The following is a 12,461-nucleotide window of genomic DNA, read 5'->3' as shown; positions in this document are numbered from 1 at the left end:
TGCACTCCTAAAATTATGAGTATACACTCTTCTCCAGTGCACATGGAACATTCTCCAGTATTGACCATATATTATGTCACAAAGCAAGTCTAAATAAATTAAAAAGCACATAAATAATATAAAATATACTACAGTGCTACAAAACTAAACATTAACAACTAAAAAAGGAGAAAAAAACCATACATCTAGAAACTGAACAATCCTCTGCTTGAACACTGAGTGGATAATTGATGAAATAAAAAAAAAGAAACTAAAAAGTTCTTTGAAACAAATGAAAAACTTACCAAAATCCCTTGGATACAGCAAAAGTAGTACTTAGAGGTAAATTCACAGAAATAAGCAAACACATCAAAAGGGAAGACAATATAATAACAGAGTACTTAACTCAGTATCTCCAACAAGTAGTAAAAGAACAGAAAAAGCTCCCGACAAACTCTAATAGAAAGGAAATTATAAAAACAAGGGCAAAAATCAATGATAGAAAACATAAAAAGAAATGAAACTATTAACAAGACCAGGAGTTGGTTCTTTAAAAAGGTCAATAAAATTGACAAACCACTAAACAAAGGAAAAGAAAGAAAAGATGCAGATAATTTGACTAAGATATGAAAGGGACAATATCCCAGCTGAACCAAAAAAGAGAAAGAAAAAAAATTAATAATAGATACTGTAAAAAAAATTTACTCAAACAGGTTTGAAAACCTAGAGGAAATGGACAAATACTTAGAAACTCATAACCTACCCAAAGTGACACAGACTGAAACAGAACACCTGAACAGACGCTTAACAAAAGAAGAAATTGAACAGGTAATAAAACAAATTCCAACTAATAAAAAACCTGGGCCAGATGGTTTTAGTAGTGAATTCTATCAAACATTCAGAGAAGAGCTGTCACCAATTCTATATAAAGTATTTCAGAAAATAGAAAATGATGGAATACTAGCAGACTCATTCAAAAAAGAAAAAATATACCTCATACCAAAGTCTCATAAGACATCACCAAAACAGAAAACTATAGACCAATATCTTTCATGAATACTGATGCAAAAATCCTCAATAAAATCCTGACCAAGAGAATCCAACAGTACATCAAAAAATAATTCATCATGATCAAGTGGAATTGATAACAGGTATGCAAGAAAGGTTCAACATAAGAAATAAATTAATGCAATTTATCACATTAAAAAAGTAAAAAATAAAAACCACATAAGCCTATCAATTGATGCAGAAAACGCTCTTAAAGACTGAATTTGAAAGAAAAGGATTTTGCATTAAAACCAACCAGTTGCTGTTAAGTGAGTTAGGACTCTTGGTGACCTCCATGTTTCTGAGAAATACTGTGCTCCTTAGGGTTTTAACTGATTGTGACCCTCTGGAAAGTTCATGGAAAGGACTCTAACTTCTAGCCTTTCAGTTAGTAACCAAGTATAAAACCTTCTCTACCACTCACAGGTTTCCTAGCAGTAGTGGCATTCACTTCCTAAGCCACATGCCTCTGGAAACTCTATGAACTTTGATAAATGATGATAGTTACAGAAAGGTGTCAGCCCTTTGGTTCATAGGATCACTATGAGGCATGCTTGACTCAACGGCAATCAACGACAACAGTTTATGTCTTGCTCAGAGAGAATGAAAGTCCTGTAATTATTTTCCTTACCGAAAAACCAACATCACCAACAGCAACCTAACACTGTTAGCATCAGTTGAAACAGGTTGTTCTGAGCATCTGCTAACTGACTTTAGCAGAGACCACAGAGATAAAGAAACTTCTACTACTTTCCCAGGATACTCCATGAGTCTCCCACACAAGAATTTTAATTTTGTTAAATGATAAAAAATATACTGTCACTTTACCTGGGGGAAGTTTCCCATTAGTTACATTTAAAAACAGCAATTTCCTCTAATCAATCACATGTTGAAACCTACCTCGAATTCTGCATGTCTGTGAATATCCTCAGCTCTCTGTCTGCTCAGGATGAATTCAGCTTCATTTGCTACCCTTACAAGATGATCCTTCATTGTTTGGCTAAGTAATCTGTAGAAGACAATATGGTCAAATAAATATATGCATATACATATCTAATATTTTTTTATTATTCCATGGTCAAATATGTTTTAAAGTTTACTGAGAGGTGAAAAAGGAAAAAAGAATATATGCTCTTGTCATACGAAATCATATCCAATAAAGCACCACTATTTAAGAATAATGGAAAAATATAAGAACAAAAGTTAAACTTATACCAAAATAACTCCTAAAATACCGATAATCCCATCAAAACAAACAATAAAAGTCCCCAAAAGACAAAACTACTTGATGAAATTTATTTTTAAAGGTAATTAGGGCACTCAAGACAGCAAGATTTAAGAAGCCATTATCATGAAAATTAAAAAGAACAATGAAAACATTCTGCATGACGTTTCACATCCCGAAAATGGTACTCCAAGGTGATAATTAAGTTTTTTCAGTCTCAACAAAGTTTAGGTCTGGCGTATTGCATCAATTCAGGAACTCATTCACAGTTCAAGCTTCACACACTTCACTCAAATAACACTACAGTTTTTGCATCTTACATTAAATAGCAGTCAAAAAAGTTAAGCAAACCTTGAGAAACTCACAGAATGGAAAGATAGAGGGACTGTAAATACCAATTAAGGGAGCTCCAAAATTTCTTTTTATTAAAAGGACTCAAAAGAGTGATATGCCAGGAGTATGCAAACTGAAAATGGAGGAAATCGGGGGAAAACCTAAAACTACCCTTAAATCAAATCAGAAATCTCCTTCTAGATTCCATATGATGATAAGTAAAATGGAAATTTTCTCCATGAGCAAAGAGCCAACAAACTAAAATTTACCTCACAAAATTACAAAAACAAATTTCAACATTAAATCAGCAATTTATAGATATAACAATATAACAAGTACCAATGTTCAAAAGACTAGATAAACTACAGGTTGTTGTTTCTTGTTAAGTGCTGTCGAGTCGTTTGTGACTCACAGCAGCCCTACAAGAGCCCTAAACCCTGTTCTATCCTGTACAAACCTTATTGTTTCTGACACACCTAACCCCATGACCGCAGTTATTGAATCGAACATCTCATCAAGGTTCTTCCTCTCTTTAGCTGTCCCTCCACACTCCCAAACATAATGTCCCTGTCTAAGAACTAGGTCCCTGCTTACAATATGTCCAAAGTATGTCAGATGAAGCTTCAGAATCCTTGCCTCCAAGGAGCAACCCAGTTTCACCCTCTAAAGGATGAACTTGTTTGTTCCTCTCGCAGTTCATGGAATATTCAACACTCTTCTCCAGAACCACAGCTCAAAGGCATCAATTCTCTTTCATCACTAGTCATTATCCAGCATTCTGACTCATAGTAAGAAAGTGTAAAGACTATGGCCTGGATCAGGCGCACCTTAGTCTCCAGACTGATGTCGGTGCTTTTCCGTAATCTGGAGAGGTCCCTAGCAGCTGACTTTCCCAATGCAATTCGTCTCTTGATTTCCTGGCTGCTGGCACCAAGAGTGTTGATTGTAGAGCTAAGCAAAGTAAAACTGTTAACAATCTCAATTTCTTCACTATCCACACTGATGCTGCCAATTGGCCCAGTGATGGGAATCTTTGTTTTCTTGATGTTGAGCCTCAATCCATATTGAAGGCTGCAGTCCTTAACCTTGTGTAGCAAGCATTTCAGGTCCTTCTCAGTTTCAGCAAGCAGGGTTGTGTCATCTGTGTAACGCAGGTTGTTGATCATTCTTCCACCAATCCTGATGCCACATTCCTACTCGTACAGCGCAGCACCCCAGATGATCTGTTCTGAATACAGACTGAAAAGGTATGGAGACAGATAACATCCCTGGGGAGCACTCTTTCCAATTTTACACCCTGCATTTTCTCCTTGCTCTGTTCTGCAAAGTCATTACAAAATGAAGGGACAAGAGGAAGAAAAACACCACAATGGATGTCAGATGACACTATGAATATTGCATTAGATCGCTGAGAAGCCAAAGCTAAAGGGGGGAAAAAAACACAAGAAATTAAGGAGCTGTACAGAAAATTCCAAAGGCAGCTTGGGAAGACCTAGCAAGGTATTATAATGAAATGTGCAAATACCTGGAGTCAGAAAATAAAAAGGGCTAAACTCACTCAGCATTTCGTAAGTTGATGGAATTGAAAAACAAATTCAAGCCATGAGTGGCAATAAGTAAGGATGCTTTGGCAGAATATTAAATGATCCAAGAAACATTAGAAGAAGATGGAAGGACTATATATTAAATGATCCAAGAAACATTAGAAGAAGATGGAAGGACTATAGCGTCACTGTACCAGAAAGAATTGGATGACAAAGAAGAATTTCATGAAATAACATATGAGCAAGAGCCTATAGTGATGAAGCAGGAAGTTCAAGCTGCTCTGAAAGAACTGGCAAAATAAGGCTCCCGGAATTGACAGCATATTGATATGTTTCAACAAACAGATGCTGCCCTGATGTGCTTACTAAGTTGTGCCAAGAAATCTGAAGGACAGCTACCTAGCCAACTGACTGGAAGAGATCAATATTTGTTCCCATTCCAAAGAAAGGTGAACCGACAGAGTGTGAAAATTATCAAACAATATCACTAATGGCATATGCAAGCCAGATTCTGCTAAAAATTATCCAAAAATGACTGGAGTAACATGTCAACAGAAAACTGCCAGATGTGCAGGCTGGGTTTAGAAGAGGCCATGATACTAGGAATATTATAGCAAATGTTAGATGGATCGTGGCTGAAAGGAGAGTACCAGAGGAATGTCTATCTGTGCTTCATATTCATAGACTATGCAAAGGCTTTTGACTGTGTGGATCATAACAAAATGTGGCTGACTCTGAGAAGAATGGGAATCCCAGAATATTTGACAGTGCTTATGTGAAACTATAGATCCACATAGAAAATAAAGTTACAGAACTGTACATTAATAACATTAATTAATTAGGCAGCATATTGCACACTTAAAAATTCTACTGGAGAATAAAACTTATAGAACTTTAGGACATAAAAAATATAATTAAGAACTAAAGTTCTTGATAAAAGCTAAGTTGGCAAAAGAATTCTATCTCTATTCCTAGGTGCTGAGTTATAACCTCTAAAATCCTGCAATCTTTTGAGAATTATTTGACATGATATGCTAATGAGGTGACTCATGGCTAAAAAATGGCACAGCCAGAAAGATCCATTTCATTGTAATTTATGTGGAATCAACTCAGAGGTTTTTGAGAGATTGATCCTCCTGTGAAGCTTCCATCTTCTCCAAATCCTGCCACCAGAGCTCCCTAGCCATGTTGTCGTCATTATAAACAGATTCAGTGCTCACCTTCCAGTTGGTTTTAAGAAGCTATAAATCTCATTGTGAGAGACTGTCCATTTTTTTCCTCTCATGGGAGAGCAAGTGGATTTGAACTGCTTGCCTGTGAGTAGGTCACTCAACTCTTTACCACGAGGCCACCAGAGTTTCCTACATATACTAGCAACAATTCTAACACCTATCCTTACTTAATGAAATTTAATAAAACATGTGGACACTGAAGCTTCCTTTTTGGTAAAAACACTGATGCTCAAAATGGTAATAAATTTTTCAGAACACAGAAGCTACATGTTAGGAACTATCCCAAACCTAATCTTAAGTGTCTCTTCACTGGTACCTTCTTTGTTATAATAGATCTATGACTTTAAGTATACCACTTCCTCTCAGTTTTAGGTATCATTCTACCAAAGTATCAAATCAAGAAGAAAATAACTGAAACTCACAAATTCATAATCATCAAATCACAATAGAAGAGGACTTGTTTTGCCAGTCAGAACCAGTTGGTTTTCAAAGACAGTTAATCACATGGGAGGGGACTGGGCATCCCTCTTCTGTGAGCAGCAGGTGGATTCAAACCACGTGCCTTTTCGATTACAGCATAAGTTCTTATCACTTAAGGATTTCTAAGTTCCTTGAGCTTAAGATATGCTGAGCGAGTTCGGCCCTTTTGATTTTCTGACTCCAACTCCTTGCACATTTCATTGTAATATTTTGCTTCGTCATCCCGTGCTGCCTTTTGAAATCTTCTATTCAACTCTTTAGTACCTTGAATTCTTCTGTTATCCTATTTTTTCAGGAGAGTGTTGAGACCAGATTACCCAACTTTAGTCATTTCTATCCAGTGGAGGTACAGTCAAGTTCCTTCTGAGAACTTCAGTGTCTGTTTGTACTTCTTGAGAGTATATTTGAAAGTCTTAAATTCTTTCATCTGAAACATACTGCACCTTTCATTATAGTTGTTTATACTACTGTAAGGTACTGTTTTATAATGCCCAATTAAAAATGGATAACTAGTAAAACATGTATGGAAACCCAGAGGGTGAGAGCAAAAGGGTGAGGACGGGTAGGGACGCAAACCACAGGGTTGCACTTTTTGGTAGGGGAGAGACAGATGGAGAAAACAGGAAGGATCCAGGTAAAAAGGTTAATGATGGCCAAGGTCCTATGGTGATTAATTTTATAAAACATAATACATGGGGATGATTGTATGAAACACAATGTGAACAAAGAATAGTGTGAAACACAATTTATACCAACTTTGTAAACAAACTAAAATAAAGTGGGGAAACAACCCAAAACATGCTGAAGTAAGGATTATAGTGCAAATTAACTCTGGGAAAATAAGCTATGACAAATAAATTTGACGATGAAATGAATAAGCTAATATATTCTCAGAGAGAAAGAACTGTCCAGAGTACCTTCTAATTTTATTAAACTTGTAAGGTAAAATTGATATAGTATTAAACCTATGTGACCAGTGCTTTCTGAAAAAGGACTAACTCTTTGAGTATGAACGCAGACAACGTAAATTTTCCTTAAATATGTAGGAAACAAAAGATGAACCCATGTTCTGGTTCTATGCGGAACTCTGGGGTTTCGACTCAGGCTTGGGACTGAATGTCTTGTGTGGATGCCTGCTTGTTCATGAAGCCAGTGGAATTCTGGGAGAATGGACGTTACCTGATTTGCACAGTACAAAATAATAAAATATAATCTAATGGCTTAGTGGCAAGAAACTGCATGCAGTCCTGGATGCACGGTGTTTGAGGCCACCAGCTGCTCTGTGGAAAAAGAATGGACAATCTCCTCCCGTGCAATTAACTGCCTATGAAAACTCACTTTAGGGTCTGCTGTGGGTGGGTTCTGACTCAACAGAACACAATAACAAATGCCACAACAGAGATATTTGGACGTCGGTGGGGGAATAATTCTATGAAGAGAAAGTGGGTACAAATTCCGTAAAGGTTTTGTAGTTATGTTGACTTTTCTGGTTTAATATATAGAATTAATAAGATAAATTACTGGACTAGGAGAGATGTCATTTTTGGAGCAAACTGTAGGAATAGAGTTCCAGAGGAGGTGTGAGAGTATAGGATAATATTTGGGAAGGCAATTCCTGTCCAAGAGATATTAACGTGTAAAGAGTCACAAAAATGAGTGGTTTCTAAACTATAAAATTATGTTTCTTTTCTTTTGTAGATTGTGGAAAGATTACTGGAATGTTTTTAAGTGTACAGTAATGATGATATATCCATCTTGGAAAAATGTGTCTAACAAAGGGGTGGTTTGAATAATAAACAACATAACTAACAGAAGAAGTTGGATTTGAGCCTATTGTGCTAGAGTGATTGAACTAGGTGTTAGAAATATAGTGAAGAGAAGCAACTTTTAAAGATGATGTTGAGGAGTAATAGTACTTAATCTATTAAATATGAAAGGTGACTAAGAGGTAAGAGTTAAAAATTATATTTCTAGATTCTGTATATGGGAAAGTTTTAGTAATTTGCTAGTAGTTAAGCAATAACATGAAAGATCTCTACTAACAGGCAAATTATTTTTTTGGATATATCATATGGGATATATATGTATGTCTGTGTATTGTTTTTAAATTATGTACCACTGACAGTTGGAAGTAACTCATAGTTGGCTCATCAGTGGGTTTTCAGGGCCAGTGACTTGCACAGTGAATTCAAACCTTGTGCCTTTGGATTGGCAGCAAAAATCCTTACCATTAAACTACCAGAACTCTTATATATTAGTGTGAGAGTGTATGTGTGTTGTGTGTGACTTTTGATTTCCTGACTGCTAGTGCCAAAGGTATTGATTGTGGACTCAGGTAAAATGATTGTGAATCTGAGCAGGATGAAATTGTTGACAAGTTCAATCTTTTCTCCATTTGTTGTGATGCTGGCTCTTGGCCTGCAGGTGAGAATTCTTTTTTTCTTTCTTGTTATGTTGAAGCGTAATCTTTATTGAAGGCTGCATTCCTTAATTTTCTGCAGCAAAAGCTTCAAGTCCCTCTCCTTTTCAGCAAGCGAAGTTGTTATTTGCAGGTTTTTGATTAGTCTTCCTCCCCAATCCCTGGCTCTGTTTGGACAATATTTTCTTGGTTAAGGTATAGGTTTCACAGGAGGACAATCAATTGTTTTGGAATTCCCAGTCTTCTGAATGTTAACCACACTTTGTTGTGATCCACACAGTGAAATGCCTTTAAATAATCGATAAAAGACAAATAGACATCCTTCTGATATTCTTGCTTTCAGCCTAGATCCATCTGATATCAGCACTAGTTTCCCTAGTGCCATGTCTTCTAAACCCAACTTGTATTTTTAGCAGTTCTCTGTTGATGTTCTTTTCCAGTTGTTTTAGGATAATCTTCAGCAATATTTTGCTTGCATGTGGCATTAATGATATTATGTGATAATTTTAAATCTCCTTGTTTGGGAATGGGAATAAATATGGATCTTCCCCAATTAGTTTACCACTTAGCTGCCCTCCACGTTTCTTGTCACATTCTGCTGAGCATATATCTAGGGCTGATCCTGTCTGTTGAAATATGTCATTTAGTATTCTGTCATTTCCTGTGACTTTTATTTCTTGCTAATTCCTTCAGAGCAATGTGAACTTTTTCTTTCATTACCATTGGTTTTTGATCATATGCTACTTTATGAGATGGGTTTTGTGTCAGCCAGTTCTTTTTGTTATTCCATATCTTCCCTCTTCTTTTTATGCTTCCTGGATCATTCAAAATTTTATCCATAGCACCATTCAGGTTTGAAATGTGGCTTCAATTTGTTCTTCAGTTCGTTCATCTTGAGAGATTCTGAACAAGTTCTTCCCTTTCAATTTTTTTTGCTTCTCATTTGGCTTTGATATTATTTTCTTTATTTTCAAATTTACAACAATAATTTTAAGTATATAAATCATAGTATTTTTTTATTGATGATACACATTTGGTACTAATAAATGCCAGTGAAGTGAGAGTAATGCTTGATCCAGTGTATGAGGTTTTGTGGCTTTTTGGCCTTACTGTGATTCTCAGTAGTTTGTCAGTTTTATAATAACATTGACATTGCCATTGTCCATTTTGTGATCTGATATGGGCAGACTATATTTTCGAGTAACATAATTTTTTTAATTAAGTCCCTGATCTTTTATGTCTAACCATGTTGATAATTGAGATGTATATATTTTTAATTTCTTGACTAATAAATTTTCTTTATATATCATTGTGTTGTTTGATGATGTAATTGGGAGCTGTTTGTTTTCTGCATGGTCAAATGTAATTTATAGAAAATGTTGTCATCTTTGACCTAAACCAGTAAGTGCTTTCCATGTTCTATATCTGTGAGAAGCAAGCTTTTTTCATTTGAATACTGCAGACTAGTACTGACTCTTAGCCGGCTCTGCTGATGATTTTTCTCCTGGATTCTGCGTTTGATTGTTTGTTCAGCATGCTGATGTATAAGTATGGTATAAAATACAAAACTTCTATATACATTTATGATTTTTCCTGTGCGTTTTTTCTCTTGTTCTGGTTGGATAGCTGTATCTTGAGTTTTATATAGTTTCTTCATGGAGAAAATTAAGTATGAAACGTCTATTCTTATTATTTTTGTGAGTAATTGCTACTACTTTTTATTATAGGGTTGGCATGAATATTTTCATTAACATCGTTTGTGTGCACATGAAAGACTTGTAGCTTCACATCCTTAGTAAAGAGTAATGATACCAATTTTTACTTTTAAGAATACAATTATTTTTGTGGGCTGTAGTATAATTTTTTTATTTTTTAAACTTTTTCATTTTTTAAAATTTTTTTTGGCAAACATACTCTCAGGGAGGGCTACACAGTCTGAACCTCTTGAAGATGTTTGATGCTGCAAACTCAATTAGACATAGTAGTCAGCAGAATCTGTGACTAATTCTGTGCCCTTGAACCTCAGTTTTTCATCTTTTTTTTTTTTTAGTTTTTCATCTTTAAAAGAAGAATAACATTAACATTTACAGATCCAACTAAATATTGGGTATTATGCTGAGTGTTCTAAATATTTATTTGTTCCTTATTATTCAAATGAAGTGAACATGAAGGAATCAGTCTTTTAATGGATAAACAGCAGAGGTTCATGGTATCATTTTTTAAAGTTTTATTTCTGAAATGACGTATCATTTTAATATGCTTCTCATAAGCTTATTCTCCATTTAAAAGTATTCCTTTGTGACATGGTGGAGGGGACCTGGGGGAGGGTTTGTAAAACAATGAAAGAATCTTTTCTTTTACTTTTCCATAATTTTTGGACTCATGTACTTATAACTTGTTAGTCAAATTTGTGTCTTCTAGGTTGCAACACCCCCATGATACATCTTCAAGGATATGAACATGTACGGCCAAGCACAATCAATAAGAGTGCATCTAAATCCCAAAATCAATCTCCATAATAGTCTATGTGTTTCCTACTGCCAAAGGGGCCCTTTAGAGTAGTGAGAGAAGATCTTCACCCTGAAACCCACAGCGTCCCTTTTCAGCAGGAAGTAGCTAAGAGAATACGCCATCCCCTTTTCCTTATGACTCAGGGTGAAGTCTCTCTCAGGGAGGAGTGATAGGGATTGGCAAAGGCCACACTGACAAAGAAGATTAATCAGAACTGGCTTTGACAAGCACTGTGGCATCTGGACAAGAACAAACTGGGAGGAGGGTAGAGAGAATAGTGCAACAATGAATGAATGAAAACCCAAAATCTCTGTAAATGTTCATTAAAATTAATAAAATAAAAGAAAAAAGAATAAAATTTAAAAAAAAGCATTCCTTTGTGAAGTGTCTTTTGGTGTATTTTGCCCTTGTTTAAAAACAAAGTATAACCATTGCCCCTTTTATAGTAGCAATTTTTATTAATTCACGATACATGTTCATGGTTGTCTCTTAAGTATTATACGTACAATTCTCTACGTAGAATTTGCCTTTTAATTTTTTAATTCTGACCCTTATAAAAACTCTGTACTGTTGAGTACATTGTAACTCATAGTGATATAGAACCTCCTCTGAGGATTTCCAAGGTTTTAAATATTTATGGAAGTAGTTTACATCATTCTTCTCCTGTAAAGTAATTGGTGAATTCAAACCACTGACCTTTCAGTTAATAGTCAAACACTTAATCCATTGTGTCAGCAAAGCTTGTTGACTCATATCTTGTTCTTTACTGGCATTGGGTTAATTCCCACACTTAGTTACCCAGTAGTACAGGGTACAAGGATCTCATTAAATTTCCAAGGCTATTAATCAAAATAAGAGTAGACTGTCCATCTTTCTTTCATTATTTGAACCACTGACCTTTTAATTTATAGACTAACAACCCATTATGTCACCAGGAGTTCCTTTTCTCATAACAGATACCTTTATTTTTAATAGAGTTGTGTTTATTGTTTTGCTTTGTGGTGTATGCATTTTATATTTAAGAAAACTTTTAACAAAGTAATCTTTGTATGATCCTGTGTAATCTTCACTTAAAACTTTTATTATTTTCATTCCTTGGAAAAGGGCATAATTTTTGGAAAGCTAAAGATTTAGTGAATAAAAACAGCCTGTATTAAGCTGATCTGCATCAGTAGTCTAAAGTATACCTGAGATTGTAAGGATGGCTTTGGTTGGGCAGGATTTCATTCCTTTATGCATAAGATCAATATGAGTCAGAACTGATTTGATGACATCTAACAACAATAAAAACACCTCTGTCCTACACAATCTACTATATATAAGAACAGATTTTACAGAAGTGTTTATTGTTTTCCTTTAGTTAACTCTGTGTATTTGTCATTTCTGAAGCCACGTAACTATGAATATGACATTTCTGATGCCATCCACAGATGTGGTACTTATTTCTATGACAATCACAGAAGCCATGGAAGCTTCATTTATAAGTTATTAGATAGAGGGCTGGTGAAAGGGAGATAGATATGAAGGGAGGGGGTAGAAGTGGACGGGTATCCTGGTGGATGGTGAAGCAGGAAATAAGTGGGTAAAGACACGTGTGAGAAAGGCAGGGACAACACTGACACTAAGTTAACTCCGCAATAAGGGATATACCTTTAACTTGCTGGTCTGTCTGATACTTCTCTAAATCTGAA

General features: G+C 35.4%; 1 protein-coding gene across 1 annotated transcript in view; it reads right to left on the bottom strand.

Moving 5' to 3' along the window:
- The window catches only part of LRBA (LPS-responsive vesicle trafficking, beach and anchor containing), an 874,405-nt gene that overhangs the window by 531,873 nt on the left and 330,071 nt on the right, over nucleotides 1-12,461 (bottom strand). The window contains exon 35 of the mRNA XM_006884505.1: nucleotides 1,927-2,035. Coding sequence (XP_006884567.1) covers nucleotides 1,927-2,035 — 109 coding nt within the window. The remainder of the gene's footprint in view (nucleotides 1-1,926; nucleotides 2,036-12,461) is intronic.

Source organism: Elephantulus edwardii, unplaced genomic scaffold, assembly GCF_000299155.1.
Source record: "Elephantulus edwardii isolate Elephantulus edwardi_28Jun2011 unplaced genomic scaffold, EleEdw1.0 scaffold00034, whole genome shotgun sequence".
Taxonomy (NCBI): Eukaryota; Metazoa; Chordata; class Mammalia; order Macroscelidea; family Macroscelididae; genus Elephantulus; species Elephantulus edwardii.
Note: the sequence above shows the minus strand (reverse complement) of the source record. Positions and strands in the feature narration are given on the sequence as shown.